This window comes from Chiloscyllium plagiosum, chromosome 23 (genome assembly GCF_004010195.1).
Source record: "Chiloscyllium plagiosum isolate BGI_BamShark_2017 chromosome 23, ASM401019v2, whole genome shotgun sequence".
Taxonomy (NCBI): domain Eukaryota; kingdom Metazoa; phylum Chordata; class Chondrichthyes; order Orectolobiformes; family Hemiscylliidae; genus Chiloscyllium; species Chiloscyllium plagiosum.
Window position 1 is genome coordinate 9,048,992 of NC_057732.1, and position 16,615 is coordinate 9,065,606.

The 16,615-nt window shown below is 44.8% G+C and overlaps 2 protein-coding genes across 8 annotated transcripts in view; one reads left to right on the forward strand and one right to left on the reverse strand.

Annotated features, from left to right (window-relative positions):
* Nucleotides 1-16,615, reverse strand: part of pde3a (phosphodiesterase 3A, cGMP-inhibited) — a 487,762-nt gene that overhangs the window by 318,872 nt on the left and 152,275 nt on the right. The gene's annotated exons all lie outside the window — the stretch shown is intronic.
* On the forward strand, nt 13,987-14,840 carry LOC122561602 (putative surface protein SACOL0050). Its single transcript, XM_043713461.1, has 2 exons — nt 13,987-14,475; nt 14,514-14,840. The coding sequence occupies exons 1-2, from the start codon at nt 13,999-14,001 to the stop codon at nt 14,646-14,648; spliced, it is 612 nt and encodes a 203-aa protein (XP_043569396.1). The 5' UTR covers nt 13,987-13,998; the 3' UTR covers nt 14,649-14,840.

The following is a 16,615-nucleotide window of genomic DNA, read 5'->3' on the forward strand; positions in this document are numbered from 1 at the left end:
ACTGGCTGGCCAGCATTTACTATCTGTCCCTAGTTGCCCTCGGAGACTTTGCAGCAATTGGCTTACTAGGCCATTTCAGAGGGCAACTGTGGTCTGGAGTCATATTTAGGCCAGACTAAGTAAGGATGGCAGATTTCCTTCCCTGAAGGACATTAATGAACTAGATGCCTTCCATCATGTTGTCCCATATGGAGCAAGATTCAAAATAAGATATCCCAGCAGGCCTTTATACTTGCCAAGGAAATGGGAAAGTCACCAATAAGTTCCTTGAGATGAAACTCCTTGGTTAGGATTGAAGGGTTTAAGTCATAGGGAGAGGCTGAATAGGCTGGGGACATTTCTTCTGGGGCATTGGAGACTGAGGGGACAACTTTATGGAAGTTTATAAAATCATGAGGGGTATAGATAGGGTGATCAGTCAAGGTCTTTTCCCCAAGGTAAGGGAGTTCAAAACTAGAGGACGTAGGTTTAAGGTGAGAGGGGCAAGATTTTAAAGAGACCTAAGGGGCAATGTATTCATGCAAAGGGATGGTAGGTGTGAGCTGCTAGAGGAAGTGGAGGCGGCTGGTACTATTATAACATTTTAAAGGCATCTGGATGGGTATATGAATAGGAAGGGTTTAGAAGGATATGGATCAAATGGAACTAGATTAACTTAGGATATCTGGTTAACATGGATGAGTTGTTGTCTGTTTCTGTGCTGTGCATCTCTATGACTCTAATTGACAGGTTTAACTCAAGTTATGGCACATTCTAGGGCAGGTGGGACTTGAACCCAAACCTTCTGACCGAAAAGTAGGGCCATTACCACTGCGCCACAAGAGACCCCTCTGTTTTCCTTTCCAGAGTTCATCTGATATACATGACCAGATCCATCATGTGGGCCCAAGACATTGTAACTGGTGCCCTGGGCTCACATGATGTGATGCTGTAATGGGACTCCTGTATATCGCAGACAACACCTTTCCCTGTCTACAGGGATTTTGCATCAACCTGTTCAGACAGGTTATCACACACCTTAGAGGCTGGTAGGACTTGAACACGGGCCTTCTGGTCCAGGGGGTAGGGACACTACCACTACACCACAAAAGCATTGATGCAGCCCTATATCCACAAGTCTCCTTCTAGTTGTAGCAATGATAACCAATAATCTAATACAACTTGTACCTGATTGTTATTAAGCCAAACTACACCTTAAGACAAAAGGTCCTTGTAAAGAGTGGCTGGTCCTCTCCAAATGCATACTATGTAGCTCCTTAGATCCAGTCAAAGGACAGGGGATTTGTGAGAGCATCCTTTGCTCTAAACTACATCAGGGTCATCCCCAGCAGAATGCTTAACTTCAGAAGCCAATTACTTTGCACACTAGTTGACATATTCAGTCAGCGGGAATCAAAAGCAGCTGAAATTTACCAAACAATCTCCTGAGAATTTCCGATGAAAAGTGGATGGGAATTTTGCCTTCCGTGTTGTGAGCTTGTTCTAATGTCACTTTTTGCTGTTTGTCTGCAGTAGGGATGCTATTTGCAGATTGAGAAGCTGAACCCCATTCGGACCCTGGCAAAATGTCAATCCACCGCTGACTCGATTCCTCCTTTTGGAAGCTGGCTGTCTTAGCAAGTTGGGCATAGACTGTGTGAAGGCTGCAAAAAGTCTTTTGGCTCCAGACCAGGAAAGATGTTGATGTGTCTACGATCTAACTGAAAAAGTCAACCTCTCACTACTTACCCTGGCACCTTTGGTAAGTGGAGACAGTCACAACTAAAATGCTGGACTTAAAAAAAAAATAAACAGTACATGAATAACTCAACAACAGCAAGGGACCCACTATCATTTTTAACATTGTTATTGAAAAACAATTGCACATACATTCAAATATTTAATAAGCATACTCCTCTATTACAAGGTAACTGTAACATTAAAGTGTCGTGGGCCTTATCAAGTTATTTCTAAGATAACACTTAATGTTATTTTAACAATGTTGTGATAGTCGTTTGACTGTGAACCAATTATGATAATGTTATTACAACAATATTATATTGACTTGTTTCTGAACAATGACTAATGCTGTTGTAGTAAAAGACTTCTTATTACTAATATTGAACTAATCAAGTTAATATGCTGATAAATTGTGAAGCATTACCAATACAATTTGAGTTGACACTGTAATACTCTCAAGCAACTCCAGTGAGCCAAACCAGTGGTATTGGGAAAAAAAACGGACAATTTTTTTATTCGCACTCAAACGAACCACTTCTTTTTAAAATTCATTCATAGGATGTAGGTGTCACTGGCCAGGCCAACATTTATTGTCCATCCTTAATTGCAAACCATAAGAATCAACCCCATAACTGTGAGTCTCAAGTCACATATGTAGGCCAGACGAGGTAGGGTTGGTAGCTTCCTTCCTTAAAGGGCATTAGAGAACCTGATGGGCTTTTTCATCCCCACCAATCAACAATGACTTCACGGTTCTCAGTAAAGTTAATGCTAGATTTGTTTTAAATTGGAATGCAATTCAGCCCATGGTTTTGAACTTGGATCTCCACAACATTCATGGTCTCTAGATTATTAGCCCAGCAATTGCAGCATTAGCACATTGCATCTCCTGACCCAGCTCAGAAAATTTCAGGAAATTTCAGCACTGCTGCTTCACAGCACCAGGGAATGAGGCTTGATTCCAGCTTTGGGTGACTGTCTGTGTGGAGTTTGTACGTTCTCCCCATGTCTGCGTGGATTTCTTCCAGGTTGTCTGGTTTCCTTCCACAGTCCAAATATGTGCAGGATAGGTGGGATTGGTCATGATTAATATGGGATAACAGAGATAGGGTTGGATGCTCTTCAGAGGTACAGTGCAGACCCGATGGGCCAAATGGAGTCTTTCTGCACTGTGGGGATTCTGTGATAGTCAAGTTGTCTAGTACTAAGCAGCCTGGCACACTCACTGATCACATCAGTTGGTTTTCCTGTGTAATATATTCCCTGAATTAAGGTGCTCTGATTTACTTCCTGAAAACCAAAAAAAACTCAAATATCCCATGGGATCTCAGTTGTGAAGGTGCTGGATTCGAGAATGTGTTCCTGTAGATTAAGTGGTTGCTATAATCACAATGACCAATTTTGAATTGTTCCTGTCACAACATTTATTTCAAGAACTAATATAGAATTGACACAGTTATAATTAATGAATTATCACAGGTAACTGGCTTGGAAATAACTGTAAAATTGAGCTATCATTAATATTACAATTACTGACAGAGTTGTTACAGTACTGACTAATTTCATTTCTGCTTGATGATAGGTATATTTTTCTGGTGTTATATGACAAAGTTACTGTATTGAGTTATTACTGGATTCACAATGACCCCAAATGCCATCATAATAACCATGACAGACAAAAACAATAGCGGCAACTGACGTTTGCCCTCTATTCCATTCCCGAACAGCTTGTTTAATTTTTACTTTTTGCCAGCAGACTGGCAAATGGCAGCGGCTGTGTTGTTAGTTTATGAGTGTAATGTGAACTCAAAGAATGCGACAAAAGGTATCTCCATGTGTAAATTAAATACAAACACCTGTTGGGATGGCTGGTTGGCAACGTGTAGTGTGAACTTTGACTCATCTATCCTGTGACTGTGGCTTCATCCAATAAAGAAATGAATTCCTCACAGTTCAGAAAATACATTTGCAGGAATTCTTAGAGAAAGGTCAGGATTTGGCAAACGTTAACAGGATGCCCAGCTTTAGATCCAGCCTTCTATTATAAAGTATAAAATAGCATTAAGCATCTTCTGACTAGATAGTAAGTCAGTGATGTAACCCATTAATTTACATCCATGCGATTAGATATGCTCCACCTTAAGGGTATGCAAATCTGAGACAGTAACCTTTAATATCCTGTTATATTTGCACAATAATAAAAAAAACTCCGAAGTATCCAGGCATGATACATCCAGTGTCATTTATCTTTTAACAGTCATTTATTTAACCATCTAGCCTCATTTGTAAATGCTCATTCATGCACACTGCAAATACACAACATTTACTCGGAGATAACATTATGACTTTTCAAATTCAGCTTTTTTTTAAGAAAAGGTCCATTTGCTAATTTTTGGTGTGTCTTGTTTGTGTGTGAGCTGAAATTCCTTCCTGTGCAACATGTCAGCTTAGCTGAAAATCAAGGGGCTGTGAAACATTCGTACTGACACAAGTAACACATCTTGGAAATATCACTCACACGCTGGCCCAGCGAAAATCGCTGACACCAAAACACCAAACAACTCAACCAGCAGGACACCATTCTGCTCTGCACACACTCACAAAAAGCTAAGTATTCTTTTATAAATCTGCTCACGTTAAGAAATCTGGCGGATCCTCCCCAGGATTTTCAGCCTGTGGAAAACTGGATGCTCGGAAAATCGGAGGAAGCATGTGCCAGAATAAACTGGGAATACAAATCCAATAAATGACACCAATCCAAAAAGACACCTCAACACTAATGCTGCTTTCCAAAGTAGGCAGTTCTGGTATAAGTGCACCCCTGCTTTTCCTTCAAATTTTCTCCCCTCATTCCCCAGTGGTAGAATTGATGCAAATTCTTGATTTAGAAACCCTGGCAGGATTCCAATGACTGACTGAAGTAGCCATTCATATGCAAGTCAGCTGGATAAAGTTAATAAAACAAAACTTTCACTGAGGAAAAAAAAAGTGCTTTCATTACACGTTTTGGAAGATAGGAGATCCTAAAAGATTAACCAAAGCAGCAAATATTTAAATTCTCAGTACACAATTGCAGACCACAGACAGAGACATGAAGTACTCATTCAACTGAAGTGAAAGCTTTCTTATGAAAGAGGATCTCTGCTCCTGCTTAAATCCAGTGGTGTGAAAGAAGCTGAGCATCCTTAACAGGATTTGACTCAAAGTAAAAAGATGCAAAAACAGCCTTTTAGATATAACACTGTGGGCGATCACAATCTCAGCACACAAATCTGCATTTTCCTTTTACTTCCAAAGGAATCAGCATTTATTGGAATACTAGGTTACGGGGCACCCTAGTGTAGCTCTGAAGGACTAAAAACACAAACTCCTCCTTCATTCTGTCATTGCTGGATGTGCCATCTTTCAAATCGGGCAGGAGACCATAAACTCACCTTCTCTTCCTGTGGCAGTATTCGAGAGAGCTGGGGAGTTTTCTTTGGGTCACTTTTCTTACCCTTGGCCCTGCATCAACATCACTACGACAGATCTAAGTGGTATCATACTGCTGTCTGCAGGACTTCGCGCTGTATAAATTAGCTGTCACAATTTCCTACATGATGCAACATTTGACCCGACATCTGCTCTGTCACTTTAAGGCAGAAGTGTTTGACTTAACCAGAGCAATGATATCGAAGATGTTTAATTTATCCAACATATGCGTATAAATCTGATTTTTGAATATCATTACATGTGTGCTGGTTCACAGCCTATAAGACCTTTGGGCTTTTAACATCTTCCCTTAGCGCTCTCAAAATATTACACTCAAATTGGATTTAATGGAGCTGGTTTAAATTTCCTGCTCCACAACTCAACCCAGCTGTAAATATCACAAAAGCTTAAATAGATTTTGACATCGCTGCATTACCTGCTCTGCATTTTAGTTCCAGATTCAACAGGTCAGGGAAGGATGCCAAGGACGGAACTGATGCAGGCTAGTGCGTCATTCCCACACCACTTAGTGGGGAAGTCGCGCTGGTAAAATGTATTTTTTGTAATATTTACCCATGAGTCATGGAGCTAGAGACTTTAACTTGCCCCTTGGTAATCTACTAAAATGTTCTAACTTGGTTTATGGAACTTAACGTCAATCCGTGTCACAAGCAATTTTCAACATGGCAGCAAAAATAAATTCATATTTTTCTTGAGCCGCGGAATAAATAATCACCCCTGGTATAGTGTTCAGAATAATCCTAACTCTCAGTTCTAAGTCAGAGATTTGCAGATCCATAGTCCCACAACAGAAATTTGAGCAATTGACCTGTAGAGAAATTCCAGTGGTGTGCTGAGGGAGTGGCACATGGTCAGAGATACCAGGCTGAATCTTACTGTTTGTTTGGCTAGGTCTGAGTTGCATTGAATGGCTTGTTTTTGAGGATATTTTGCTACATGATTTCTCATCCTTCCTTACCAAATTTCGCTCATTAAAGACCTACCCTACCTCAATGGCATCTCTCATTTTGACTGCCAGCCCACCTTACCATACCATTTTTCCAGGGGAACACACCACTCATAGAATATCCTCCCAAATGCTGGCATTCCTTGTAAGTGTGCCATATTTGCTACCCAAAAAGCCTGCCAGACCAGCAGTGGCTATTTAATGTTGCCCCTCACCAGTACTATAATGGCACACTGACAGCATTGGTGACACTCCCTCACATGTACAGCCACATTCTTTCACCCTTGTGACCATTTAGGCACAACACGGTTTATCTGGCCTTAGCTACATTCAGTGTGAACAATCTCTCAGAGTCAGCACTCCCCTAACCACAATCCTTACTGTAGAACTTAAGCGCATCATTGTCTAGATGGGGAATATTACATACAGGCAAGCAATCAGCTGAAGACAAACACAAACATGGGCTTTTATTTACAGAAAGGAAAAGGGAACACAAACAAAGTCAACAGTGGGTGAACTTTGCCCCTCATAATGGCAACCAAATGTTGGCATCATGACTAAAGATTACTTGACAGTCTATAATTACATGCCACACCCAGCTCTATTCTACTCGACCTGGGTGTCAATCAGATCATGTCTGGCTTGTAATCCCTGAAGCAATTGAGCTTTGTCAAATAATGACAGTTTCATCCTCAACATCCTCAGAAGATTGCTCCCACTGCCCCAGTTTCACAGCATGGCCTCGCTGCTACCTTCAGTTGTGCAGAGGACAGCACATCAGAATGATGTGGCACACTCCATCCAGACTACAGTGGACAGCCTGCACCCCGGGCAAGGACTATACTGGACAGCCTGACCCCGGGGCACAGACTATACTGGACAGCCTGCCCCCACCCCGGGGCACGGACTATACAGGACAGCCTGCCCCCGCTCCGGGGCACAGACTATACTAGACAGCCTGTCCCCCAGGGCAGAGACTATACTGGACAGCCTGCCCCCGCCCCAGGGCACAGACTATACTGGATAGCCTGCCCCCCGGGCATGGACTATACTGGATAGCTTGCCCCCGCCTCGGGACACGGACCATACTGGATAGCCTGCCCCACCCCAGGGCACAGACTATACTGGATAGCCTGCCCCCCCGGGCATGGACTATACTGGATAGCCTGCCCCCCCGGGCATGGACTATACTGGATAGCCTGCCCCCCCGGGCATGGACTATACTGGATAGCCTGCCCCCCCGGGCATGGACTATACTGGATAGCCTGCCCCCCCGGGCATGGACTATACTGGATAGCCTGCCCCCCCGGGCATGGACTATACTGGATAGCCTGCCCCCCCGGGCATGGACTATACTGGATAGCCTGCCCCCCCGGGCATGGACTATACTGGATAGCCTGCCCCCCCGGGCATGGACTATACTGGATAGCCTGCCCCCCCGGGCATGGACTATACTGGATAGCCTGCCCCCCCGGGCATGGACTATACTGGATAGCCTGCCCCCCCGGGCATGGACTATACTGGATAGCCTGCCCCCCCGGGCATGGACTATACTGGATAGCCTGCCCCCCCGGGCATGGACTATATTGGATAGCCTGCCCCCGCCCCGGGGCACGGACTATACTGGATAGCCTGCCCCCCCGGGCATGGACTATATTGGATAGCCTGCCCCCGCCCCGGGGCACGGACTATACTGGACAGTCTGGCTCCTCCCCACTCCTCCAGACTGATCCAAACATCAGAACATCAGAAACATGTCTTCGCAGCCCCTGCTCCTGCTGGGGGTATAGTCAGTACTGAATTTGTGCTTGGCATCAGTCAGGGCTTTGCACAATGGCATCATCAGCCATGGTCGCAGTGGGTATCTCTTGTTTCACATTAACCAGTCTTGGAAGGCCCTTGGAGCCTCAAGTGCACCAGGTCTAAGAGAGACATCTCCAGAGTATAGCAGCCAGGGTCAGAGAGGGGCAAGAATGATCACAGGTCACCTGAATATTTCTGGAATGGAACCCCTTCCTATTGATGAACCACACAGCGTTCTGATATGGCCCTCTCTGTCTGTATGTGCAGTTGGTTGCACCCTGACCCAAGAGGAACACAGCCAAGTAGTTGAATCCTACTGCAGCACTGATCTCATCAGGAGGGAACCAAGTGCACTGGTGTGATCTAGCACACTCTCCTGATTGGTGTGTCAGCACCAGTCCCTGCCTGGTAATCAGGTACCCTCCAGAGTCAACATGCCCCTTATTACCTCATAGTACCTCAAAAGCCCATTTCCACCAAAAGTCTCCTATGTGGTGACCCATCATGTTAAACAATGTCGACAGATCTTCACTGTGCCCGCCCAAACCCTGGCACTGCACTTTGCTAATGCCCACTCTGCTTCTCTACACTCCCCTTGTGGGCTCAGGGTTTGTAATGCACCCTTCTGTAGCCTACCACCACCCTCCAAAACTTCTCTGCCTTTCTCCTTTTCACCTTGAATTTCCCTCCTCACCGCCATGTCTACAAATGTGCCAGCAGACCCCCCCAATCCCTACCGAATGCTGTGTTGGCAGCTTCCTGACTGACAATACACAATTCCCTCTGACTACTTGTCCTGGGCGTACATGCCTGATGTCTGAACAGACCCCATACTCCACCCCAGACTGACCCCTGACCATGAGGAAAACTGACCGTGTTAAGCCGCTGGGCTGTGTGTTGACGGTGGCTATGACTGAGTGTTCCGGGACCCTCTGACCAACAGCAGCACCTCTAATTGGACCTGCATTCCCAAAGAGCCATTTGGTTGAATAAATGTGCAGTATATTTACCACACGGGCAGCTGGCACAGGCAGTACTTCAGTATGCCACTTCATCAAGACCCCCCTGCCCCAGGGCTGTTCAATACTTCCAAGCATAGCAAATTGGCCTGTGTGTTTGCATGAATGAGCCCCTCAAACAGGCAGCAATAAGAGCCCTCGGCTCTGGCTGAAAGGCATGGCACAACATGGCAAAGTAACATAAGAAATAGACGCCTGTGGTAGGTGCTCAGTAAGCAAGTGCCAAGCAGCACTGAGATGTGGACTGGTCCGTTCCCTGAGCTATGTGCTTGCCCCTGTCACAGCCTTTCTATGTTAGTGTACCCTGCAATGCCAATCTGCAAAAGAGTTCTTGTGGGGCAGCGGTAGTGTCTGTAGTTCTGAGCCAGGAGGCCCATGTTCAAGGTCTCACCTGTTCCAGAGATGTGAAATGACATCCATGGGCTACTCACAAGATGCGTGAAAGACATGAAGCAGGGAATCTGTGAAGTTATAATGATGATACAAATCAGGGTGAAGAGAGCTTCGCAAGAGAGGCCAGCTACTTACCCAATGGCGTCCACTCACTCACACAACTCCCCTGCTCCCAGACATGTGGCTTGTATTCCAAGACAGCCACAACTAATTAGCAAGAGACCTTCATCCACATGGCCAAGAGGGTGCTGCCCATCATCAGAACAACAACAAGTGAGGATGTGGCCAGAGACAACGCTCAAACAATAGGGCTAGTATGATCCTACACAGTTCACCTTCACACAGGTCACTCCCCACCACCACCAGCACCTTCAACACTTAATATCTTCTCGTGTACAAGCTGCAGATGATGTAATTACAGCCATCTTTCCTTTCTCCAACCCAAATTGGTATATTTATCCTTTCGGATACCCAGAAACCACTGCCTTGCCCAGCATTACAGTGGTCCATGGGGAATGAGAGACAGACGGTGGTGAGTTATCAGAAATTCTATCCTATCTCACACTCACAGCACTGGAGAGTCAGCCTGCAGTTTGTCATTATTTCCCTGTAACTTGATGTCTTCAGCCAGAGGGTGGTGAATCTGTGGAACTCATTGCTGCAGAGGGCTGTGGAAGCCAAGTCATTGAGTGTCTTTCAGACAGAGATTAGTAGGGTTTTGACTGGTGAAGGGATCAAGAGTTACAGAGAGAAGGCAGGAGTATGGGGTTGAGAAACATTTCAGCCATGATCGATTAGGAGACCAGACCCAATTGTCCGAATGGCCTAATTCTGCTCCATTATTTTGTGGTCATATGGCGTTGAACCAGCAACTTGACCAGAAACCAAACTAGTGACTGAACCTCAAGGATGGGATTAGATCGTTTAGTCCTCAATGGATTTCCTTTATATACCTTCACAGGATTTACATTACATTGACAGGGTCAAAATTTATCCAAAATTGGCCTTGAGGTGGTGATGGTAAGCTTCCTTCTTGAACTGCTACCACCCAAGTGTTGTCAGGACACCCACAGTGTCCTGTGAAGCAAGTTCTAAAACTTTGATGATAGTCCCAAGCAGTTTTGGAGGGGACCCTGCAGGTAAAATCTTCCAAGCATCTTTTGCCCTTGTTCTTTTAAGAGGGAGACATCATGAGTCTGGAGGGTGCTGTTGAAGGAGCCTTAATGATCTAATGCAGTACACACTGCTACCACTGCGCATCTGCAATGGGGTGGGTCAATGCTGAAGAGGGCAGATGGGATGCTAGTCAAGCTCGTTGGGAAAAGTCTGAGTGTCATTGGAGCTGTACACATTCAGACAGATTTACAAGAAATTAAATCCTCTGAATACAAACAGGAATTCACTTCACAGAGGAAATCACCTGTTTGCTATCATATCCTCTGTGTCTGGTCACCCTCAATCTATTATGCCATCTCATTTACTTGATTTGGGACCAAAAATTGAGAAGGACATTAAAACATGACAATAATAAACCTGATTAAGGCTAACAGGGAAGTAGCAATCCACTAAATTGAAGCACTTACTCGGACATGCAACATTAAATTCACATTGGAACATCCAGAGATCATGTCATCTGTAATATTTTATAAATCTCAATTTACAATTTTCGCCAAGGCAATTGTGTTTGTGGATCCTATTAAGATTGGATTACCTCAGCTGTTTTTATACCTTTTCAAAGTTCTTAAAACCTTATCTTAAGTTTTCTTGACAGCACAGATAAATCCTTTCTTTTTTCTCCAACATGGTGCTTTTGCATTTGGGAATCATCCTTCTAACCTTTCATCCACCCTCTCTAATCCATGTAATCTTAGTGCCTCATTTAGGACCTTAAATTAAACAGCCCTCCCCAGTAAGGCCTGGCAGCGTGCACTGAATCAGTGCTGAAAGCTTTGTAGCTCTGACTTGCGTTGTCTAATCCCAACATTTAATAACTTTTGTTTTGGAATTGCTTCACGTGTCATTTAAATATGGAAAACGAAAGGGATATTATTCCCTTCAGTTCAGATCCCTCATGCTGTATAAGCCATTCAGCACACTTTTTTTTTCTTTTGGCATAACCCACAACGTTTTATAAAGCAAAGAACTAGGGAATCTAATCTTTAAAAAAAAACTAAATTTAAAAAAAAATGCTGATGATCTGAAATAACATGCTTTCTGTCTGTCAGTAATTAATGTCATTTGCAGAACATACCAGCCCTGAAGATGCTAACTAAATGGTGAATGGTCATGAATTCAGTGTTAGTAACCTGAACAATTCCCGACTGCGTGAAGTTCAGAACTGAAACTGTTACTACTGATCGGTCAGAGACCTACTCTGTGTGACTGGCCATTCTAGCGTATTGCACTCAACAGAACTCAATGCATGGATTAAGAACAGGACATTGCATCGTTTGGAATGATTTACAATGCTATAGGTTAACATTCATCTCAAAGATAATGTAGATTGATTTGCTGTTCACACTCTGTTTTGCAACCCCAATCACTTTCACTTTACAATTCTTACCTCCTGATTTGTATTGTAAACAAAGTTCTTCATCTCAATTTTATTTTCCATACTATATCTTTGCTTCAGAGCCTTTAGTTTATCTTCCTTTTTAATTAACTTCCATTGGTCGATTTTGAGAGTTGAATTGAACATTATTCAACAAAACAGGGCAACTAGCCATCACCATTTTATAAATGCAGTAAAATGTTTATTAACTGGCACCTATGGGGCCAGGAGTGTGCCAATTGATCAAATATTCTGAATGATCACCAGGTCTGCATAATCAATATAAAAACACATGCTAAGTATTAGAAGGGTAATGCAGGAGGTATACACATCACAGTTATACTATCTTTACTGCACAAATCACTTAAATAATAATGCAATTTTGCCTTAAATAAAACATACTGCGCAAGAGCTTTCTCACTCACACCTTCAATTGACTACTCATATCGCTATGTACCACAATGTCTTTGAGGAGAAATTTACTCAAATTGAATTAATTGTTGATATTTCGTGTGGCCATTTGATTGAATACAAGTGTATTTACATTGAGGTAAATAATTTTTTTTAAAAACTATAATAATTGGGCAGAATAATGCAATACATTTCATGGTATTTGAGGCGTTTAAGTTTTGCCGGTTTGTTGGAAATGCCACCTCATAAGGTGCCGGTTAGAACAAAGTTTGCTGTCCTTTTTTGAAGCATAAATGAAGGTTGTGTCAATCATTTTGGGATAGATGAAGGAAATGTAGCCTAGGCTCATTACATCAAATTCAAGGGACATTGCTTATGCCACAGTCCACACAATGCCCACAGAAGACATCATAGTGACTTTGATGCACAGCGATGGTGTCAATTTTCTGCTGCCTTCAGTGTGAAAATGAGAAATAAAGGTGACAGGTAAATATGGCACTCAGGAAATGTGCTAATGTGTGTCTGACAATGGCAACAGTGTTTCAGTCATGTTTCCAGTGCTGACTGGGTAAGAGTCTTATGCTTTTTACACAGAATAACACAAAATGATACAGAAACTGGTCAAGTGGCCCAAGGGGCCTACACTGACATAGCCAAACCGCCTCCTATCCCTCCTTGTCCAATCCTATCAATAGATCTTTCTGTTCATTACTAACTCAAGCTTCTCCCCATAAAGGCACGTATTTCATTCTCCTCAACCACTCCATGAGGTAGCAAGCTTCACACTCTGACCACCCTCTGGATGAAGATATTCCCCTGGAGTTCCAACTAGATTCATTGGTAATGATTAATTATTTTTATTTCAATGATTTCCAATTTTGATCTCCATTACAAATTGATGCCTCTTTCTGTGGCTTCTCAAAGCCTTTTTACTGGAGAGAGCTCAGGCATGGAAAGGGCAGAGCAATGAAGTGCTCCAGCAGCTGGGACCCAGCGCGAGGCCAGATGGTGGTTGGGGGTGAAGCGGCTGGCAAAGCCAAGAGGGATTTAGCCCAGTGCAGGGGAGAGCGTGCCCAGAATGGGGGAGAACGTTACCAATGCCGGGGAGGTGGGGGGGTTTGGTGTATGCTCAGTGCAGGGGAGTGTGCACGCAGAGCAGGCGAAAACAAGGCCAGTGCAGGGAAAGAGACACCCAACACGGGGGAAAGGCGTGCACAGAGCAGGGGAAAACGAGACCAATGCCCGGGGGGGGTGGGGGGGGATGATGTGTTCTCAGAGCAGGGGAGCGTGTGCCCAGTGCAGAGGAGAGCGTGCGCAGAGAAGGGGAGAGCGTGCGCAGAGCAGGGGAGCACGTGCGCAGAGCAGGGGAGCACGTGCGCAGAGCAGGGGAGAGCGTGCGCAGAGCAGGGGAGCGCGTGCGCAGAGCAGGGGAGAGTGAGGCCAGTGCAGGGGAGAGTGTGCACAGAGCAGAGAGCGAGGCCAGTGCAGGGGAGAGCGAGGCCACTGCAGGGGAGAGCGTGCGCAGAGCAGGGGAGAGTGAGGCCAGTGCAGGGGAGAGCATGCGCAGAGCAGGGGAGAGGGAGGCCAGTGCAGGGGAGAGTGTGCGCAGAGCAGAGGAGAGCAAGGCCAGTGCAGAGGAGAGTGAGGCCAGTGCAGAGGAGAGCATGCGCAGAGCAGGGGAGAGTGAGGCCAGTGCAGAGGAGAGTGCGCGCAGAGCAGAGGAGAGCGAGGCCAGTGCAGGGGAGAGCAAGGCCAGTGCAGGGGAGAGTGTGCCCAGAGCAGAGGAGAGCATGTGCAGAGCAGGGGAGAGCAAGGCCAGTGCAGGAGAGAGTGTGCGCAGAGCAGAGGAGAGTGAGGCCAATGCAGAGGAGAGTGTGTGCAGACCAGGGGAGAGCGAGGCCAGTGCAGGGGTGAGTGTACCCAGAGCTGGGGAGAGCAAGGCCAGTGCAGGGGAGAGCGTGCGCAGAGCACGGGAGAGCGAGGCCAGTGCAGGGGAGAGTGTGTGCAGAGCAGGGGAGAGCGAGGCCAGTGCAGAGGAGAGTGTGCCCAGAGCAGGGGAGAGTGAGGCCAAGGCAGGGGAGAGCGAGGCCAGTGCAGGGGAGAGCGAGGCCAGTGCAGGGGAGAGCAAGGCCAGTGCAAGGGTGTGCCCAGAGCAGGGGAGAGCGAGGCCAGTGCAGAGGAGAGTGTGCCCAGAGCAGGGGAGAGTGAGGCCAAAGCAGGGGAGAGCGAGGCCAGTGCAGGGGAGAGTGAGGCCAGAGCAGGGGAGAGCAAGCCCAGAGCGGGGGAAGCATGTGCCCAGTGCAGGGGCGACTGAGCCCTCATGTGGAAAACCCAGAATGGGGTGACTGTAGGCCCATGGCTTAAGAATGGACTGTAATGTTTTACTTCTAACTTTATCCCTTTATTTTTCCATTTTTGTACCTTGGAATTTGTGCCCAGGTACCTTTGTATCTAGGATGGCACCGGGAATGTCGACATTATACACTTTTCACTGTACTCCTGTACCTGAGTGCAATGGTCACATTCTTGTGCAACCCTGCATTACAGAAAAGTCACACTTCAGGAATAGCAATTAAAGTGTCGGTGATGTAATCACGTTATAGGCAACACGTTTTAAAAGTTCGCACTTCAGAAATAGCATTCCCAATTCGTCAATTGTGTTACAGTGAATTTGCATTGACAAATCATGCATTATAGCAGAATGACCTGTACACATGAAAATAAAACCTAAATCTAATTCTAATGGAGAACAAAGGCTTATACACATAATTTTGCTTGGCTCAGCGATCCAACTGATACAGTAAAGCTCAGTGTGGGTGCATGATGCCAAAGAAATGTCCCTGTAGGGCTAAAGTATTACCGTCTTAACTGATGTGACAGGCTTTGCTTGTTTAGGTTGCGAAATGCTGTTTGTTGAATATTGGGATGAATCTTCAGCCTACGTGCTCCTAATAGGGTGGGGTGGGGTTTCAATTGCCTGCAGCGGGATTAAGGTTCATCTGCCCTCTCAGGTGGATGTAAAAATATCCAAGGCTTGACGTCAAAGAAGAGGAATAAAGTTCTGGCTCAGATTCTGACGAATATTCATCCCCCAACTGATTGACTCATTATAATTAAAATCACACTGTGTGCAAATTGGTTGCTTTGATTCCTCTAAAGTAGGAATAACACCATTTCTGAAAACCATAAGAAATAGAAACGGGAGTAGGCCATTTGGCCCCTCAAGTCTGGTCTGCCATTCAATAGGATCATGGCGGATCCTTATGTCCACTTTCCCGTAACGTTCCAAACGTACTAAGTGGAAATTCTTTTTGCTTGTTCTTCATAATGATCTTATTCATAACACAGGATATGTAAAGTGGATACATTTAGTGGTAAAGCAATATGGATGAGTAAAGAGGTTACTTGCATCTCAGGTTTAACAATCATGTACATTTAAGCAGACAAAAACACCTTCTCCCGTGTAAAAATGTGCCGAAGACCTTTTCAGGAATGTCATCAGATAAAAATTAGAACCAAGCTTACGAGCACTCTCGAAACTCCTTCGAACAAGAATGTAACAGAGATCTTTCACATGATAAATGTTTGGAATGATCTGTGAGCAACAGTAGTGAAGTTTAAAAAGTATATGGAGTTCCTGCTGTTTTCCGAAACTGGCCAAGGATTAAAGACTTTTAAGTGCCCATTTACATACAGTGTGAATCGACTTAGCACATTTTTTGGCACAAGTTTTTAAAAAGGGAACTGGCCCTTATACAAATGTAGCAATGGCCTTTGATCAAATTCATCACCAGGGCAAATTGCCATCTCTGGCCCTTCACAGAGGCTCTTCAAATTTAGCTTTCACTTGTGCATAGAGGTACTAATGTGCACTTTTAATAAACATATTTGGACATTTTTTAAAAAAAGTCTATTCAGAGAAGCTGACTACTGCAGATCGATGAATTGGGTCAATATTTCTGTCCAGCTCTTTGAGCAGGAGAATTTAGAACTGGGGTCATTGTTTAATAAGTAAGTGGTTACGCATTTCAAACAAAGCAAAGAGAAATTATTTCTCACAACAAGGTTGAGTGTTTTTGGAACTGTCTTCCCGAAAAGGTTGTGTAAGCAGAATCTTTGAATATTTTTAAGGCGTTGATTGATAGATTCTTGATGAGCAAGGGGTTGAAAGTGTATCAGCGAAGGTAAGAATGTGGAGTGATCAGATTAGTCATGATCTTATTGAACAGTGCAGTAGGCCTGAGGGGATGAGTGGCCTATTTCTTCTCTGAATTCACATTT

What these genes read in the sequence shown, in the direction of transcription:
- LOC122561602 (XM_043713461.1), top strand. Translation starts at nt 13,999, where the DNA reads ATGCGCAGAGCAGGGGAGAGTGAGGCCAGTGCAGAGGAGAGTGCGCGC. An exon ending in AGAGCAAGGCCAGTGCAAGG is followed by an intron (nt 14,476 to 14,513) that starts GTGTGCCCAGAG and finishes GCCAGTGCAGAG; the next exon opens with GAGAGTGTGCCCAGAGCAGG.